At 39.8% G+C, this 15879-nt stretch overlaps 1 protein-coding gene and 1 non-coding gene across 23 annotated transcripts in view; one reads left to right on the top strand and one right to left on the bottom strand.

The window, feature by feature from the left end:
• The window catches only part of LOC105478829 (DLG associated protein 1), a 493816-nt gene that overhangs the window by 181881 nt on the left and 296056 nt on the right, over nt 1-15879 (top strand). For 13 of the 22 annotated variants that reach the window (XM_011736479.3, XM_071085837.1, XM_011736488.2 and 10 more), the window contains one exon: nt 9908-10122. In XM_011736479.3, the coding sequence (XP_011734781.1) occupies nt 9908-10122 (215 nt within the window). Of the gene's footprint in view, nt 1-672; nt 787-9907; nt 10123-15879 lie in introns of all 22 variants that reach the window. The other 9 variants (XM_011736482.3, XM_011736483.3, XM_011736478.3 and 6 more) reach the window with 1 other exon arrangement.
• On the bottom strand, nt 12765-12868 carry LOC112426145 (small nucleolar RNA U13). The gene has a single exon (XR_003017426.1). It is a non-coding gene; the product is annotated as a small nucleolar RNA U13 (small nucleolar RNA).

Here is a 15879-nt window from a genome sequence, read left to right as displayed (position 1 = left end):
TGTGCACTTCACACACATATGTTCAACTTTTAAGGAACAGTTTCATCACCGGGAAAGGGGATTTATGGGAACAAACTTCAAACCCAGTAGGAAATTCAGAAGTACTGAGATTTAATACTCGACTCGGCTTGACTTACTTAAAGCTGCTTTTTACTCGTTTCCTTCATCCACCCTCCAGATTCACCAGATCCACTCAAAACTTATAAACTCCTTTAACACCAGAGACTGTGTTTTATCAAATGCTTTGGGGGTATTTACCCAGCCCCTGCTCTGGTGCTGGGTACCCTGTAGGTACTATACATGTCCGTGGGTAAGAATAATTCTATAGGGTCGTGGTAAGCAAATTACCATTATGTATCACTGTTTACAATGTTCTATTCTTTCAAGATCATTTTAAAATGTTATTTGGAAGAGCTGTGGCAGAGGGTATAAATTCTATTTAAAGAGGTAGGTATTTACTCTTATCCTTAAAAGGTAATTTTAAGCAATCTAAAACAAATTAAGTTTTCCACCAGTTTCGGGCTTCCAGGGGAGTAAGAAAGGGCGGTTGCCAGGGAAATCTTCTCCTGATTGGGAAGCGACAGTCATGCCTAGGGATCTGCACATTGCATAATTGTAATTTTCCTATTCTTGCTCTTTTTTTTTTTTTTTTTCTGTTTTTGCTATGAGAAGAGCAAGCTAAAAAGGCTAAAGGGACATTTAAGCCAAGTCGCATTTGTCAAGGTGAAAGCTGTGTGGAGCAGAAAAGCAGTTCTCCCAGCTGCAAAGAAGATGCAAAGAAATCGAGTGAGTAGGGAATCTGAGAGCCCACTAAAAGTGCTTAGAAGGCCAACACATTACAGCCATTTCTCTAAAAAGCTGTAGGCAGGAACCAAAAGTCCAGGGCGGAGCCTTCCTACAAATGCTAAGACGCTGTTGGGACGCTTCAAGGCTCCCAAAGCCACCCTTAAAGGTGTGTCTGTCCTGCAAGTTTTCTAATCACCCACGCACCCCCATCCCGAACTGTTCATGTTTGTTTAAACAGCAGCTGCAAACAGTACTTGGTAAGGCAACCCCAGACCAGGAAATGACAACACTCTTTCACTTCAGCATTAAGTATTTATTATTTTGAACCCTCTTTTAGCAGTGCTAGAAAATTAGTGACACGAGAACATTTGTGCTTATTTGAATGGTTACATTTTATTTTAAAAACCACTACTGTTGAGTGGGAGTATGCACCCCATTCTTTTCTTCTTTTTCTTAGTTTATTGGTTCATTCACTTAATCATCACAGATTCATCAGAGGCAAGGTGATATTATTAAAAGTTTTGGTGTCAGACAAATGCACATTCCTACCAATTATTATGACCTTGGGCAAGTCCTTTCATCTTTTTTTTTTTTTTTTTGACACAGAGTCTCACTCTGTCTGCCAGCTGGAGAGTGGTGGCACCATCATAGCTCACTGCAGTCTCAAACTCTTGGGCTCAAGCAATCTTCTTGTCTCAGCCTCTCAAGTAGCTAGGACTACAGGCACATACCACCACCACACCAGCTACACTTAAAAAATTCTTTTGTAGAGGTGGGATCTTGCTATGTTGCCCAGGCCAGTCTCAAACTCCTGGAATCAAGTGATCCTCCTGCCTTGGCCTCCCAAAGTGCTAGGAGTACAGGTGCAAGCCATTGCACCTGGCCATTTAACCTTTTTGAATCTCAATTTTGAAGCAGTAAGATGGAAATAGTAATGCCTATTTCATACAACTGCTGCAAAGATTAAAATAAAGTAACATAGGCACTGCCCCTAGCTCATTGAGATTATTCCATAATTGTCAGATATTTCATGAATGTCAGATGCCCAACTCTCCTTTCATAATGTAGGTTTTTTTCCTCCTATTTACCATTCCTTTTCAAGCACAGGAAAGGCCAAACAGGTTGACCCCTAAGTCACTGCCAAGCACCCTTATTTACCTGGTTGTTGTCATTGAAACACCTTGTGCTTGGGAAGGAATCAACAGCTGCTGAGGGGTAGCTGTGCAAATAGAAACCTATCCCTGATGCCCACCATTCAATTGTGACTTTTCCTTGCTCTACTGTCTTTGTTTGCACCAAATCAGCCAAATGCTAAGTTCCTTATTCCCAGTTCTTTGGTTCCTGATGAAATGGAACTTTGCTTTATGCACTCACAGCCTTGGGCTCATCAGTTTTCCTCCCAAATCTCTGCAACCCAGAATAGCTCACGGAATCACACTGGCCTGCCCTTGTATATTTTCAGGACATATGCTCCATTTCAGCTGTCCCGGCTTTCTAAGTGTCTTCATTCCTTTTGTGGCTCTCAGATTTCCCAAAATCTCACGCATTCTCATTACTCCACACCTCACCATGCAACTTCCCATCCTGAGATAATCTGCTCTCAAAGAGTCACATGCACATGGCTTCATCTCTCAACCATCGTCTCTCAGACCATCACTGGCACAGACTATATCTATTTAGTTACACTTTGATAACTGCAGCCCAGCCAAAGCGGGGCACTCAAGCTAGATGCGCTTGGGGAGAGACTTTTAAAACTAAGCGTTCCTACATCTGATAGAGTAGTTCTTGTAACTTTTCTTTCAAGGGATTGTAACTCATTGTTTGTTTATCAATTTTTTTCCTTCAGACAGACCTTAAAGCACTATGACATTATTTTCTTATCTGAAATATGTGCTTTGTAGTTTATCAAAAAATAATTGTTACCCAAAAGACATGTCATATGTCATATATGAATATGCTAGAATATGCTAGAAGGGGACGGGGGAGATTCCTGAACTGTCAGTGGCAGACCTCAACTTGGGCACAGTGTCACCCTACACTAGTTACTAATGTTTCCGGACCTCAGTTTCTCTATATGACAAACTGAGGTTATAATATTTACTCCTCATATCCTTCATGATGGTTGTAAGGATCATGAGACATTATGTGAAGTTATGATTTTTTTCCAAAAGCATGTCATGATAAATGTAATTGCTATTATTAATTTGGTCATTACTAAATATGAACATTAAGTTCGACAGTTACTATCCCCGAATAAATCCATTTCTTGTTTTTCTTTTCATACATATTTTAAAAGAGTTTTTAATTTATTCTAAGAGCCATAGTTTCCACGTTTTAGCATTTTGGATATTGGGATAAATCATATATTCTATGGTTTGTCAGAATTTATTGGTGATGTTTGTTTATTTCTTAGCAACACGAAAAATGTTGGGACAATTGCATTAGTGTCTTAGATTCAGTAAAATGTGCAGTGACATGATCTCAGCTCACCACAACCTCCGACTCACGGGTTCAAGCAATTCTCCCGCCTCAGCTTCCTGAGTAGCTGGGATTACAGGTGCCCACCACAATGCCCAGCTATTTTTTTGTATTTTTAATAGAGACGGGGTTTTATATGTTGGCCAGGCTGGACTTGAACTCCTTGCCTCATGATCTGCCCGTCTCGGACTCCCAAAGCGTTGGGATTACAGGCGTGAGCCACCACATCCGGCCATGTGTTCCTCTTTCAACTGAGTTCAGGAAAACCTAAAGTGAGGGGAAATGTCAGCACCAAAAGCTAGTCCACTTCCAAAGCTCCCGGCAGAGACACAAATACCTGTTTGTGCCCGTGGGCCAACTTAGGAGAACCGTTTTCTTACCATGAAAGAAATTTTTACAATTTTGCAAATTATTTTATATATAGTCCATTTGCACTTATATTCTTATACTAGAATATATAGTGGATAGAAATGTGGCAGCCACTGCTTTTAATCCACTGCTTTTAATAATAAATGCCACTACTTTTAATGCCCAAGATTTTTATCATTGACCATATTCTTTAAAAGTAGCCATGAAGAAAGCCAGGTGTGGTGGCAGGTGCCTGTAGTCCCGGCTATTCAGGAGGCTGGGGGGAGAGGATCACTTGAGCCCAGGAGTTTGAGGAGCAGCCTGGGCAACAGAGCAAGACCTCATCTCTACAAAAATTAAAAAGAACCAATTGGAAGTGGAGAGAGACTATTTTTGCTCCTAACTTGCCAAAGAAAATTGAAGGTAGGCATCAGAGTCTTGGAAAGCCAAAGTCATTCATCATCAGGTGGTGTCTGTGTGCTCAGTAACATGGCAGAGTACAGTGTACAGTGAAGAACTCCCATCAAACAGAACTTTATTAAACACTTCCTATGTGCTTATGGACATTACCTCATTTCATCCACACATAATTCTATGGGATAGGAAACTGAGGCACAGATAAGTTAATTAACTCACCCAAGGATGTACCTAGTAATTTACCCAGCAAAAATTCAAACCTGGAATTCAAGTCCGGGCAGTTTAATTGCAGAGGCCACCCTCTAATCCTTTGGCAATACAGCTTCCCGTGATTTCAGTAAGCTTATGGAGTAGTTGGAGAGATGAAACAAAGACAAAGAGCCATGTCCATAAAACAGCACTTCGTGATTATTTAAGTACTCGGTATAATCATGTGGACCGAGGGTTGGGATACTTTCTCTATGAGCCATATTGTCTCCATCGCTACCATAAAGCTCTGCCCTGGTAGCTCAAAGTCAGCCATAGATAACACAGAATGAATGGGCATGCCGTGTACCGATAAAACTTTGTTTACAAAAATAGATGATGAAACAGATTTAGTCTGCAAGCTCTATTCTGCTGACCCCTTATATAGATGGTACATGCTATAAATTTCATAAAGGAAAAGATTAATTTAGGCTGAAGTAGTTGGAGGGAGTTTTGGGAGAGCAGATTCAACTTTAAGGAAGACTTGAGATAGCCTGACATGAGCTATGTGACCTGACCCCCTTTGCTTCTCTTGCTCAGTGCTCTCTGACCAGGCTGGCATTTTCATTCCTAGGGCTGCAATTACTCCAGTCTTCTTCTTACTCTAGATACTTCGCACCGGCTGATCCTTCTGCCTGGAAGCTCTTCCCCTAGATCTTTCCAAGGCTGGCTCTTCTGGTCATCAAATCTCTCAGATGTTACTTCTTCAGGGGGCTTCACTGAAGGAGAAGTTGAAGCAGCCCCCCTCCAGCTACCCTGGCACACCCCCTTATCTTATTTCCTTATAGCATTTATGCTGTCTGAAATTATCTTGTTCATTTATCAGGTGCTTGTCTATTCACTGTCTCTTCTAGCTCTCCTTCTAGAATATAAATTACATGGAATGAGACCAACGTTTGTATTATTCGCTAGTGTGTATTCCCAGCACCCAAACCATGGCTGGCCAATAAACAATTAAAAAATACCTGCAGAAGTAAAGAAATAAGGGAGCGAGGCAGGAAGAGAGACAGAAAATATGAGCATGCCCCATTAGGTGGTGTTTTATTGTCTCCTGTTCTGTGACTGAATAGACTACAACCTTCATTAGAATGGCCCATCCTTCAGTGCCCATGACATCATTTCAATTCAGAAAGCATGCTCATCCTGGCTGGGCACAGTGGCTCACCCCTGCAATCCCAGCACTTTGGGAGGCGGAGGCAGGCAGATCATGACATCAGGAGTTTGAGACCAGCCTGGCCAACATGGTGAAACCCCGACTCTACTAAAAATACTAAAATTAGCCAGGCATGGTGGCGGGCACCTATAGTCCCAGCTACTAGGGAGGCTGAGGCAGGAGAATCTCTTGAACCCAGAAGGCAGAGGTTGCAGTGAGCTGAGATTGTGCCACTGCACTCCAGTGTGGGTGACAGAGCGAGACGCCATCTCAAAAAAAAAAAAAAAAGATATTGAAATAATTATTTCAGTACGTTCAAGACCAGCCTGGCCAACATGGCAAAACCCTGTCTCTACTAACAATACAAAAATTAGCTGGACATGGTGGCACAGGGCTGTAATTTTAGCTACTGAAGAAGCTGAGGCAGGAGAATCGCTTGAACCGGGAGGTGGAGGTTGTGGCGAGCTAAAATCACGCCACTGTACTCCAGCTCAGGCAACAGAGCAAGACACTATCTCAAAAAAAAAAAAAAAAATCCCTATCTTGTAATTAGAGGGCGTTAGCCCTTGATTATGGCCATTTCTTAGTCAAGGGCAGCTCTTCCAGTTTTCCGAATGATAACATGTGGTTTCAGTGATAGATGGGCTATCACTGAAACAGAGAATGCACACTAATCCTCATTTTGTTTTAACAAAAATTAAGATTTCTGTTGGAGTGCTAATGCTTAAACGTAACAATTAAAAAGCAATTAATCCTTTTTTCTCATCCATAACTACTGTAAAATCTAACCTGTATTATTTTGTTTTTATTATTGTTTGTTTATGTTTGTTGAGTCCAACCCCCTCCTAAGCTGGTACACACACACAGGGCATCCCACCAGCCTAAAATCAATGAGGTCCTGCACTCTTTGTCTCTGCTCCAGCTTTCCTTCCACCAAGACTTCCTGAAACTGCCACCACAGTAATAATGCAGGCTTTTCTGAGACAGCTGCAAGGTTATCTTTTTCTTTGGATTTTCCTAAATCTTTTCTCTCTGTGCAGCTGAAATGGAAGGACACAGCAACCTCTGTCCAGCTCACAATAGCAGCTGCAGCCATGTAATTCCCCCTTTCTTTCCAATCAAAAGGGATTAACATTTCACTCTTTGGACCTGGTATGCTTACCACTTTCTATGCTTTTTTCTAAAACTATCCACCTAAGTAACGTCTCCCTTTTGCTTTAGTGTTTAAGAAACAAAAAATAAAAACTGACTCGATTATACCGATGGTAATGGCCCTTGCAGTTCAGCAACTGTGTTTTTCTTCTCCAAGGTCTCGATTTTCTGTCTTTACACTTTCCCTAGAACTGATTACTGTATTATTTTATGTGTAATCTTGTTGTATGCTACCTTTAGGTATATAAATAATGTATTACTATTCAAATTCCACTCCAATGGAAGTCGCTTCCACACAACTTCTTAGCTGCCATCATTTGAAAAGTATGATTAATTGAAAGATCTACAGGTTAAATACTTCTCAGCTGATTCCCTAAACAACAATTACAGACTGTTTTAGTAGTAGTTTCCACACAGAGTAGAGTGCAGTGGCACGATCTCAGCTCACTGCAACCTCTGCCTTCCGGGTTCAAGAGATTCTCCTGCCTCAGCCTCCCTAGTAGCTGGGACTATAGGTGCCCGCCACCATACCTGGCTAATTTTAGTATTTTTAGTAGAGTCGGGGTTTCACCATGTTGGCCAGGCTGGTCTCAACTGTGAACAAAATATGTGAACAAAATTTGCCTTGTTTTGTTGCATAAGCCATATGAGCTAATCAGTTTGTCATTACTCTCTGATATACTCCAGAGAGCAATGCCTATGAACTTCACACCAGTATTGAGAAATAGCAAGTGTGGGGTGCATCATCTATGACCCTCAGCTGTACCAAGTTAATTTTTAAAATGCAATTGCTAAGCCTGTAATGAGGCTCTGAACGTGATCCTATCTATGCAGTGAGTCACCTGCCAATGCAAGGAAAACAAGACTGTTCTCAGCATTTACAATTTCCTGAGAAATCTTTATTGCTGTGGTGATGTTGATGCTTTTACCTAAAAAAGTAAAAACATGACATTGTTACTAGCATAATTAATAAATGGCAAGTGTATCAAATGTGATGAGCACAAAGGTGTCCGGGACTATAATTGCTCAGTTTTGCAGGTGCCACAAAACAAAAGACAAGGAGCATCCAACAGTGGTCAATATGTGGCCCTAAGAACTGCCTCACTGGAACTCAGCCCCTTCTTAGCTGTAACTCTGGGTGAGTTACATAACTTTAGTGTCCTCCTTTGTAAAATGGGAATAATAGGAATATACCCCTCCACTGTGTGGATCAAATGAGCTGACATTTGTAAAGTGCTTAGAGCAGTGCCTGCGCACAGCGCAATGTAAGAATTGATTAAATGAAATGAACATTCTGCAGGGTGATGCTTCATCTTGGTTAGTACTTTTCAGAATTAGAACCTACAAACCACTATTTTAAAGTCCACGAATAGTAGCATTTCTTCAATCTGAAGTTCTTAGATCTAAAATTTCAGGTTATACAGGTAAATTCACAATTAAAAAGGAAAGAATGATCCTCTTTTAGTAAAACATCTATTCTCACTTCCTTAGAACCTATAATATCTAGAAATCTCTGTCTGATATGTGTGTGCGCTATTGTGGACAATTTTCTTAACACTTTAGATTCCAACATGATATATTATGAATCATAAAATTTTGATTAATGTAATTTTATCTTAGGAGTTAAACACTTCCAACTGTAGTGCTGCTGTTTTAGCTGTGTGTCCTTTGGCAAGTTACTTACCTTCTCTGAGCTCCTGCTTCTCACCTGAGAAAAAACAGAAAAATATGCACAGGTTGTCATATTGATGAAATGAGATCTTGTAGGCAAATGTTTTTTAGCAGAGTTAATGTTAATAGTGAAGTGCCATGTTATTTTAATGTATAAGCAGTAAATTGTTAATATCAAAGTATTAAAAGCCTTTTTATTTTCTCATTGCAAACCTGGCCAATTCCAGGGAGCCTTTCCTGGATCCTCCTTTCCCGGATCCTCCTTTCCCATCACCATTACTGCTAACTCTCGTTTCTCTTCTCGTCTCTGTTATAAATACGTTGAGGGCAAGAACAAGCCTCCCCCTTTTTTGGTCTCTTTTACTTAAGCCTTGTGCAGTGAGTGCTCTGTGCACTGTAGGATGTTTGCTATGTTACTTCTTAATGGATAAAAAGAGTGGCTACTATGCATCTTTTTTCACATCATGAAAAATGAAGAAGGAATGAGATCTAGGTTGAGTTCATGTTGAAGTGGAAAATGTAAGAGGAACTTAAGAGAAAGCCACGAAGACGGCTTCTAAAACATAGTGCAATGTTCTGCTGAACTCGGAGAAAATGACTGTGGAAAGAAAAAAAAGAGCAGTGCACTAACAGCATTATTTTGTTGTGGTACCCACAGTTAGGGACTTAGAGTAGGATCCAGCAAAGCAAAAGGAAAGGAACAATTCAGACAAGTAGTAGCTATACCAGGTAAGTCACAGAATCAGAAGGCCAAAAGGGGAGAAGCTTGCAAGAGGAGTCATTTGTATGTAAGTGTGTGCATGGGTGTGCAGAGGCCAACAAAAAATAAAAGCGAGAAAATGCCATTATCTTCCAGAAGGAGATTATTGAAAACCTTTAGAGAGTGCTTTAAGCAGATCTTTGGAAGCTGAATCCAAATTAAGAAAGATTCAGAAAGAATAAGTGATTGGGGAGTAAATGCAGCTGGTAGAGACCACTGGTTTAGGAAGAAGACAGACTGGATATGAGATGGTAAAGTCAAAAGGTTCAAGGAAGGCATAGATCAATCAGAAAACATTCCCGAATCTTAAATGGCAATTGAAAACAAATCACTGGAAAGCTTAAATAAAATTGCTCTCCTTTCCAATGGCATTCTTATGCCTGACTCAACTATTATCAGCGTGAGAAAACTGAGATGTACAAATGATTCAAAGCCAATGGTTTTAATTTTTCCTAATACATGAGTCATGTTAAAGATTGAGAGACATGGATTTGTATGTATTCAAAATATTCTTGAGCCTATTACAATACAATATTGTTATTGAAAGGTTAATGTCTAAAGTTTCAGATAATTATATTACCAACATGCAGTACCATACCAAAAAAAAAAAAAAAAACACTTGGTCTTATTTGTACGTTTTAAAATAACTAAGAGGATAATTGGAATGTTTATAACACAAAGATATGACAAATGCTTGAGGTGATGGATACCCCATGTACCCTGATGTGATTATTACACATCATATGCTTGTATCAAAATAGCTCATGTACTCCATATATACTTACTACGTACTCATAAAAATTAGAAATGTTAAATCTAAAAAAAAAAGGGGGGGGAAAGAAAAGAAAAAGGTAGGATTTTGTAAAACGTGATTTATCTGTTTTCTATTTGAATAGGTTCCTCAAGATGAATGGACAGGGTACACCCCTCGAGGTAAAGATGATGAAATTCCATGCCGAAGAATGCGGAGTGGTAGTTATATCAAGGCCATGGGGGATGAAGACAGTGGAGACTCAGACACGAGTCCCAAGCCTTCTCCAAAAGTTGCTGCACGGAGAGAAAGCTATCTCAAGGCTACTCAGCCATCCCTTACAGAACTCACCACACTCAAGTAAGTAGTCCTAACCCTGCACTTGTGATAGTCCAGGTGCTTGTATTATCACCGAGGCTCAGACGGTGTGTCTCTTACAGTAAGTGGGGCAGAAACATCCTACAGGTGGAGCAGTGCAATACATTGATTGTGACTTTAGATCTGATGTCTGTACCCCAGTGCCTTTGTAGAGAGGGGCAACAGATGTGCTCTGCGTTGATCATAAGCTGAACCCCTCATCCCTAAGAAGCAGAAACAATCCAATCTTTTCAGAAGCCGTTCTGGATTCTTTTAAATCCAGAACGGCTTCTGAAAAGAATTAAAATTTCTGGTCAATAAGAATATACATGTATCCCAATTCTTGAACATTTGCTCGGGCATGAAGTACATACAAGAACTTTTTCTTAAGACTCTTGAATTTTTCAGATAATTGAGTGACATAATAGAGGAGATTGTCTTGGAGAAGCTTATAGAATGTGGCCATGCTTGCAAATTGGATATGTGAAGGTTCTTGACATACATTTTTAAACTTGGGCACTCAATACGTATTACAATTTGAAGGCCTTAAAAATGTTTTGTTTGAAAATATAAATATAGTCATACAACATCTAATGATGGGGTTACATTCTGAGAAATGCATCATTAAGTTATTTCACTGTGCAAACATCATAGAGTACACTTACACAAAGCTAGATGGTCTAGCCTACTACACACTTAGGCTGTATCGTGTGGCGTATTGCTCCGAAGTTGCACACCTATGCAGCAAATTACTGTACTGAATGCTGTGGGCAACTCTCAGACAATGGTAAGTATTTGTTTCTCTAAATATATCCAAACATAGAAAAATACAGTAAAAGTACAGTATTATAATCTTATGGGACCACCATATTATATGCATCATTAACTGAAATGTTGTTTTGCAGCATATGACTGTAGTCCTTAACTGTATTTGTGCTGTTTGTGAACAAAGAACAGCACTCCACAGGAAACCACTGAAATTGATTATTTTAAGCCAGACCTGATTTAATTCTAAATGCTGTTTATAGAGAGTACATTCTTTAGAGTCTTGAAATGTAGAAAATAGATAGAATTCCATTTGGACCTGAAAAATATATTACAGATAACTCATATTTTTAAGTGCCATTGATTCCGTATTTTGATGAAATAACATTACTATTCGTGCATTTATATTATGTTACTCAATAAAATATTAAAAGACAAAATAAATAAAACAAAAAAATCAATGCTGTCGAGTTAAGGAAAACAAACCTATTTGTTAATCAAGAGCACTGAAAAACAGCTGACTCTCGTGCATGGGAATTTATTTAAATAGCAGAGTATATTGTATTTTAAAGAACCGGACAGAGACAGCCTCTCATGAATTATTTGTCAAGTGTTTGTGTGGAACAATTCTGGATCGTTTTAATCAAAAATTAACACCAACGCATCAGTAAATTAAGCCAAGAAAAAAACCCCTTCTTTCTTTCTTTGGCTTTCAGTTGCCCTTCCTCTTTGCCTTTTTACTACATGTGTTAGTTTTCAAGAATCGTCAGAACAAACTACCACAAACTTGGTGGCTTGATTAGATCTACAAAGACTCTATTTCCAAATAAGGTCACATTCACCGATAGTAGGAGTTAGGACTTCAATATATCTATTTGGAGAACAGAATTGGACCCAAAACATTGCCACATGAACTTAAAAAAAAAAACATGGAAATAAAAAACAGAAACAAATCTTCATTGTATTTTGGCACACCTAGCAGATGCTCAGAAAATTAAATTAAAAGAACTGGATTTGTAATAAAGGCAGTGGACCAAGGTGACATGAAACGAGGGAGGCCAAGGACCCTTCTGAAAAAAATATCTTCTATGGACCTTAAAGTATCTCTCCACTAGACACAATGCTAGGTAGTCATGGCTGTGGGGTTAACATCTTTCTGAAGATGCAAGAAAAGAATTGCAATGGGCAGGAAAGTCACTTAAACCAGCAACCTCCAGAGTCCTTTCCACCTCCTGAGTATCCTGTTAGGTTGTCATCAAGATGCATTGGTCACATTCGCTGAGTGATACTTTGGGTCTTGGGTGATAAGATAGAGGAACTGCTCTTGTCCACTGCGATATCCAGGTAAGAGGAGAACAGCGGAAGATGCAGAGCCATGAGGAAGATGAGAAGGGTGCTCTGAGGAGACTGAGGACAGGGGTGGTGGGTAGGGGCTGAAATCAACATCACAATCGTGCCCTGGGCTACTCTCATAGCTTCAGGATGTGGAGGATCACTCTGAAGTCATCGAAACTCTTTCTTTCTCATTTGCCTTCTTCACAATATGACCCTCCTCTAATGTCCTGGACCATATTTTTGTGACCACCATATATTTCTTTTACTGCTCAGAAGTTTTCAGAGCAGAAAGAGACAAACATGCACATGACAGCTAGGCTGATGGTAGAGGGCCAGCTCCTTCAGAGGGTGGAGATGTTGAACTGGTTATGAGTTAGTGACTGCTATTTCCTCCCTCCCCACTTACGGAAATTCAAAGTGGTGATAAGTGGACAGGAGAACACCTACTAAACTGAAAACATTTTACTTAGGATGGAGTTTCCCCAAACCATCTCTGTTGTCCCCTATTCTTTGGCAGGAAAGAGAACTTTTTTTTCCTATGTTTATGTAAGATGGATAATGTGCCGATATCATCACAAGGTTTGAAGGAAGCACATCTCATATATTACTGTGAAAACTCAATCATCATGATTATGATCCACAAAAGGATCACAAGAGAACCTTAGACAACCATCTAAACATATCTTCCTTCCCTGTGCTACCATCACATCCCCTAGAATCATTTCTCATAGTTCTACTTACCTCTATTCGTTTCACACTCACCTAGTTTATGAGTTCCCTTTGTCATTACAGTCTACACATTAAACCTCCGTCATCTTCGACTGCATACAATTGTTAGTGACCTCTAGTTTAACCAGATTGGCCAGGCACAGTGACTTACACCTGTAATCCCAGCACTTTGGGAGGCCGAAGTGGGCAGATTGTTTGGGTCCAGGAATTTGAGACCAGCCTGGGCAACATGGCAAAACCTCGTCTCTACAAAAACTACAAAAATCAGCCAGGTGTAGTGGTGCGCACCTGCAGCCCCAGCTGCTTGGAAGGCTGAGGTGGGAGGATCACTTGAACCCAGGAAGTCGAGGCTGCAGTGAGCCATGATTGAGCCACTGCACCCCAGCCTGGGCAACAGAGAGAGACCCTGTCTCAAAATTAATTAATTAATTAATAGTTTAACCAGATTGAAAGAGATACAAAAGAAAAAAAGGAAAACACACTAAAAAGGCAAAAATTCAGACATGACATGAGTCATAATCAGTTCTGTCTTTCATTCCTTGATGATGTTTGGACTGCAGATCATTATTTTTCTAGAAGTTTGAAGGATTCAGTCCCTTATGAGAAAAAAGATCCCCATATCCTGGAATTCTAGTTCCTCAAAAAAGAAAACTATATTTATGTTCCTACTTCTTTGACATTTAAGTCGATTTTTTTCCCTCCTTCCTCCTCAGCAATTCACAGCTTTAGGGATGAATCATAGCCCTGAACCAAGATAACTAAAATTAGGCAAGTGAGATTGGGGCAACATTTTGTTTAAGGTTTTCAACTCCCATCTTCTCTCAGAAATGTTGAAGAGAAGGCACTCCTACACTTTCTTACATTGTTTTTCTCTTTTCTTTTCTATTTTCCAAAGGCATCTTGAGGGTTTATTTATGTGGGTGGTTTTTCATCAGCTGCTTAGTGTTAGTCATTGGGTCCTCAGACATATAAGGCCTAAGGTCAGTTAAACATTGTGGTGTTAGGAGTAGTTTTGAGACAATGAAGTCCATCTTTGGGCCAGCAAAACCCCTCCTGTAACTACTCTTGGAAAACTATTATTTCGGTCACTCTCTTCTCTTATTCCACAGCTATTAACAAATCGCTCCACCTCCTCACTAGCTTTTCCTTCTTCCTTACTTATTAGCTAACAATAAATTTGAAATGGCATATCACCCGAGAATATTAATATTTTCAAAAAATTCTGAATGTTTAATAGTAAATTTCCAGGCAAGTAGAGGAGACATTTAGGGGCCAGAGTTTTCTCAAAGCATGTCATTGCAGCCTGGCACTGATGAAGAACATAAGTCTCTTACTTGGAGTGCTATTTATTCTAGAACTGAGACTACTGCCTGCTACCATGATTAGTTAAAACCTAGTCCAAATCCCATCTGGGACTTTTATTCGATACACTGCAGAAAGAACTTTTTAAAAATTATACTAAGTGGGGTGTCATTTAAAAGATTCTGAAGTTAAATTCAAATATCTATTAATCCTACATGAATAATAGTTTAAAGTGACTTAATACTTCATCTCTTTATCCAAGCACTAAGAAAAATTCTTCCCCTAGAAGAAATAGTCAGTCTTTAATATTATAGATGTTGAAACTCCTCTGAAATTGGGGAAAAGGATCCCAGGCCGTTGCAAGAGAGCTAGTCAGAGCTCCTAGCAATTTTGATAAAGTGTCTGACGAAAGGCTTCAGGAAGATTTATTTTCAGTTCTAAATGCCTTGAAGGCAAATTGTTTTTCATTTTCAGGATGGTTAATCCTCTTAATCTTCATTTTTCCCCCTGGCCCTGAACCTTTTTTTTGTTTGTTTTAGATAAATTGGAAAATTTTAAATTTAAATTTGGAAAAATACTAAGTAGCTGTGTGCCTTTTGGCAAATGGATTAATGTCTCTGAACCTCCTCCTAAATGAGAGTCTCAGTCTCTTAGCATGGATGGCACCACTTAAGTGGCTCTCCCTACAACTCCTCCCACCCCAAACCTGTGGCAGACAGCATTAGCCAATCCCAGCATTGATGGATCCCATCGCCCTACCGATTGAGAACAGACTGAGCCCCTGAACCAGTCTCAATGCAGGGCTCCAGCCACCATGATTCATTGATCCGAGATGCCCACAGGTGCTATCTTTAGTCTACAGGAAATATCTCCCAGGAACCTTTCAGCACTGATGTGTATAATTATAAGAACGAGGCACGGTAGGCTGGCGGTTCACAGTTTAAAGAAAAAAGAAAGTAGTATTGGTAAAGAAAATAATTTGAGAAGAGGTGGATGGAGTGTTCTTCTTCAACCTTAATTCTGGATATTTTAAATGCGTCGATTTCTACGTAAGGAACCCAAAACCATAGGTTCTTGCTGTAGTCTCTTTTGTTGTTGTTGTTGTTTATCTTGTATACATTTTTTTCTCCCCTTTTTTCCTCCTGGACATGCTGTGTCCTTGCCTGTTCCTCACGTCATACACTCCCCTCCTACCTACCTACTGCTCCTCGTTCTCCTTTTCTTGCTCGAGAAAGAGGGGGATGGGATGAAGATTGGAGCATCGCTATTTTTTTCCCCAAATATATGAACCGTATTGCGGACATAGCAATTTGTATCATCTCATCTCTGTTCTAAGTAGTATGAAATATCTGTTTTGCCCAATGCTTTTTTGTTCCTCTCCTACTTGTTCCTCTGTATCATTGTAACATACAATAGCAAATGCTCCTCACAAGATAGGTAGAACAAGAAAACACAACCTGCCACACGAAGTTGTGAATTAACGTCCTCAGTGATCAGTGATATAAACTCAGGGTAGTGTCCCATTCTTCCCTGACTATAATACTTTCTTCTATTATCCTCTATCCTTCTAACCCCTCATTCCCACTTTCCAATATAATAAGAAATGTGACACATTTAAAACAGGGAAAG

The sequence above is a fragment of the Macaca nemestrina genome, chromosome 19 (assembly GCF_043159975.1).
Source record: "Macaca nemestrina isolate mMacNem1 chromosome 19, mMacNem.hap1, whole genome shotgun sequence".
NCBI classification, from domain to species: domain Eukaryota; kingdom Metazoa; phylum Chordata; class Mammalia; order Primates; family Cercopithecidae; genus Macaca; species Macaca nemestrina.
The sequence above is the reverse complement of the archived record's forward strand: the minus strand, read 5'-3'. Positions and strand labels throughout refer to the sequence as shown.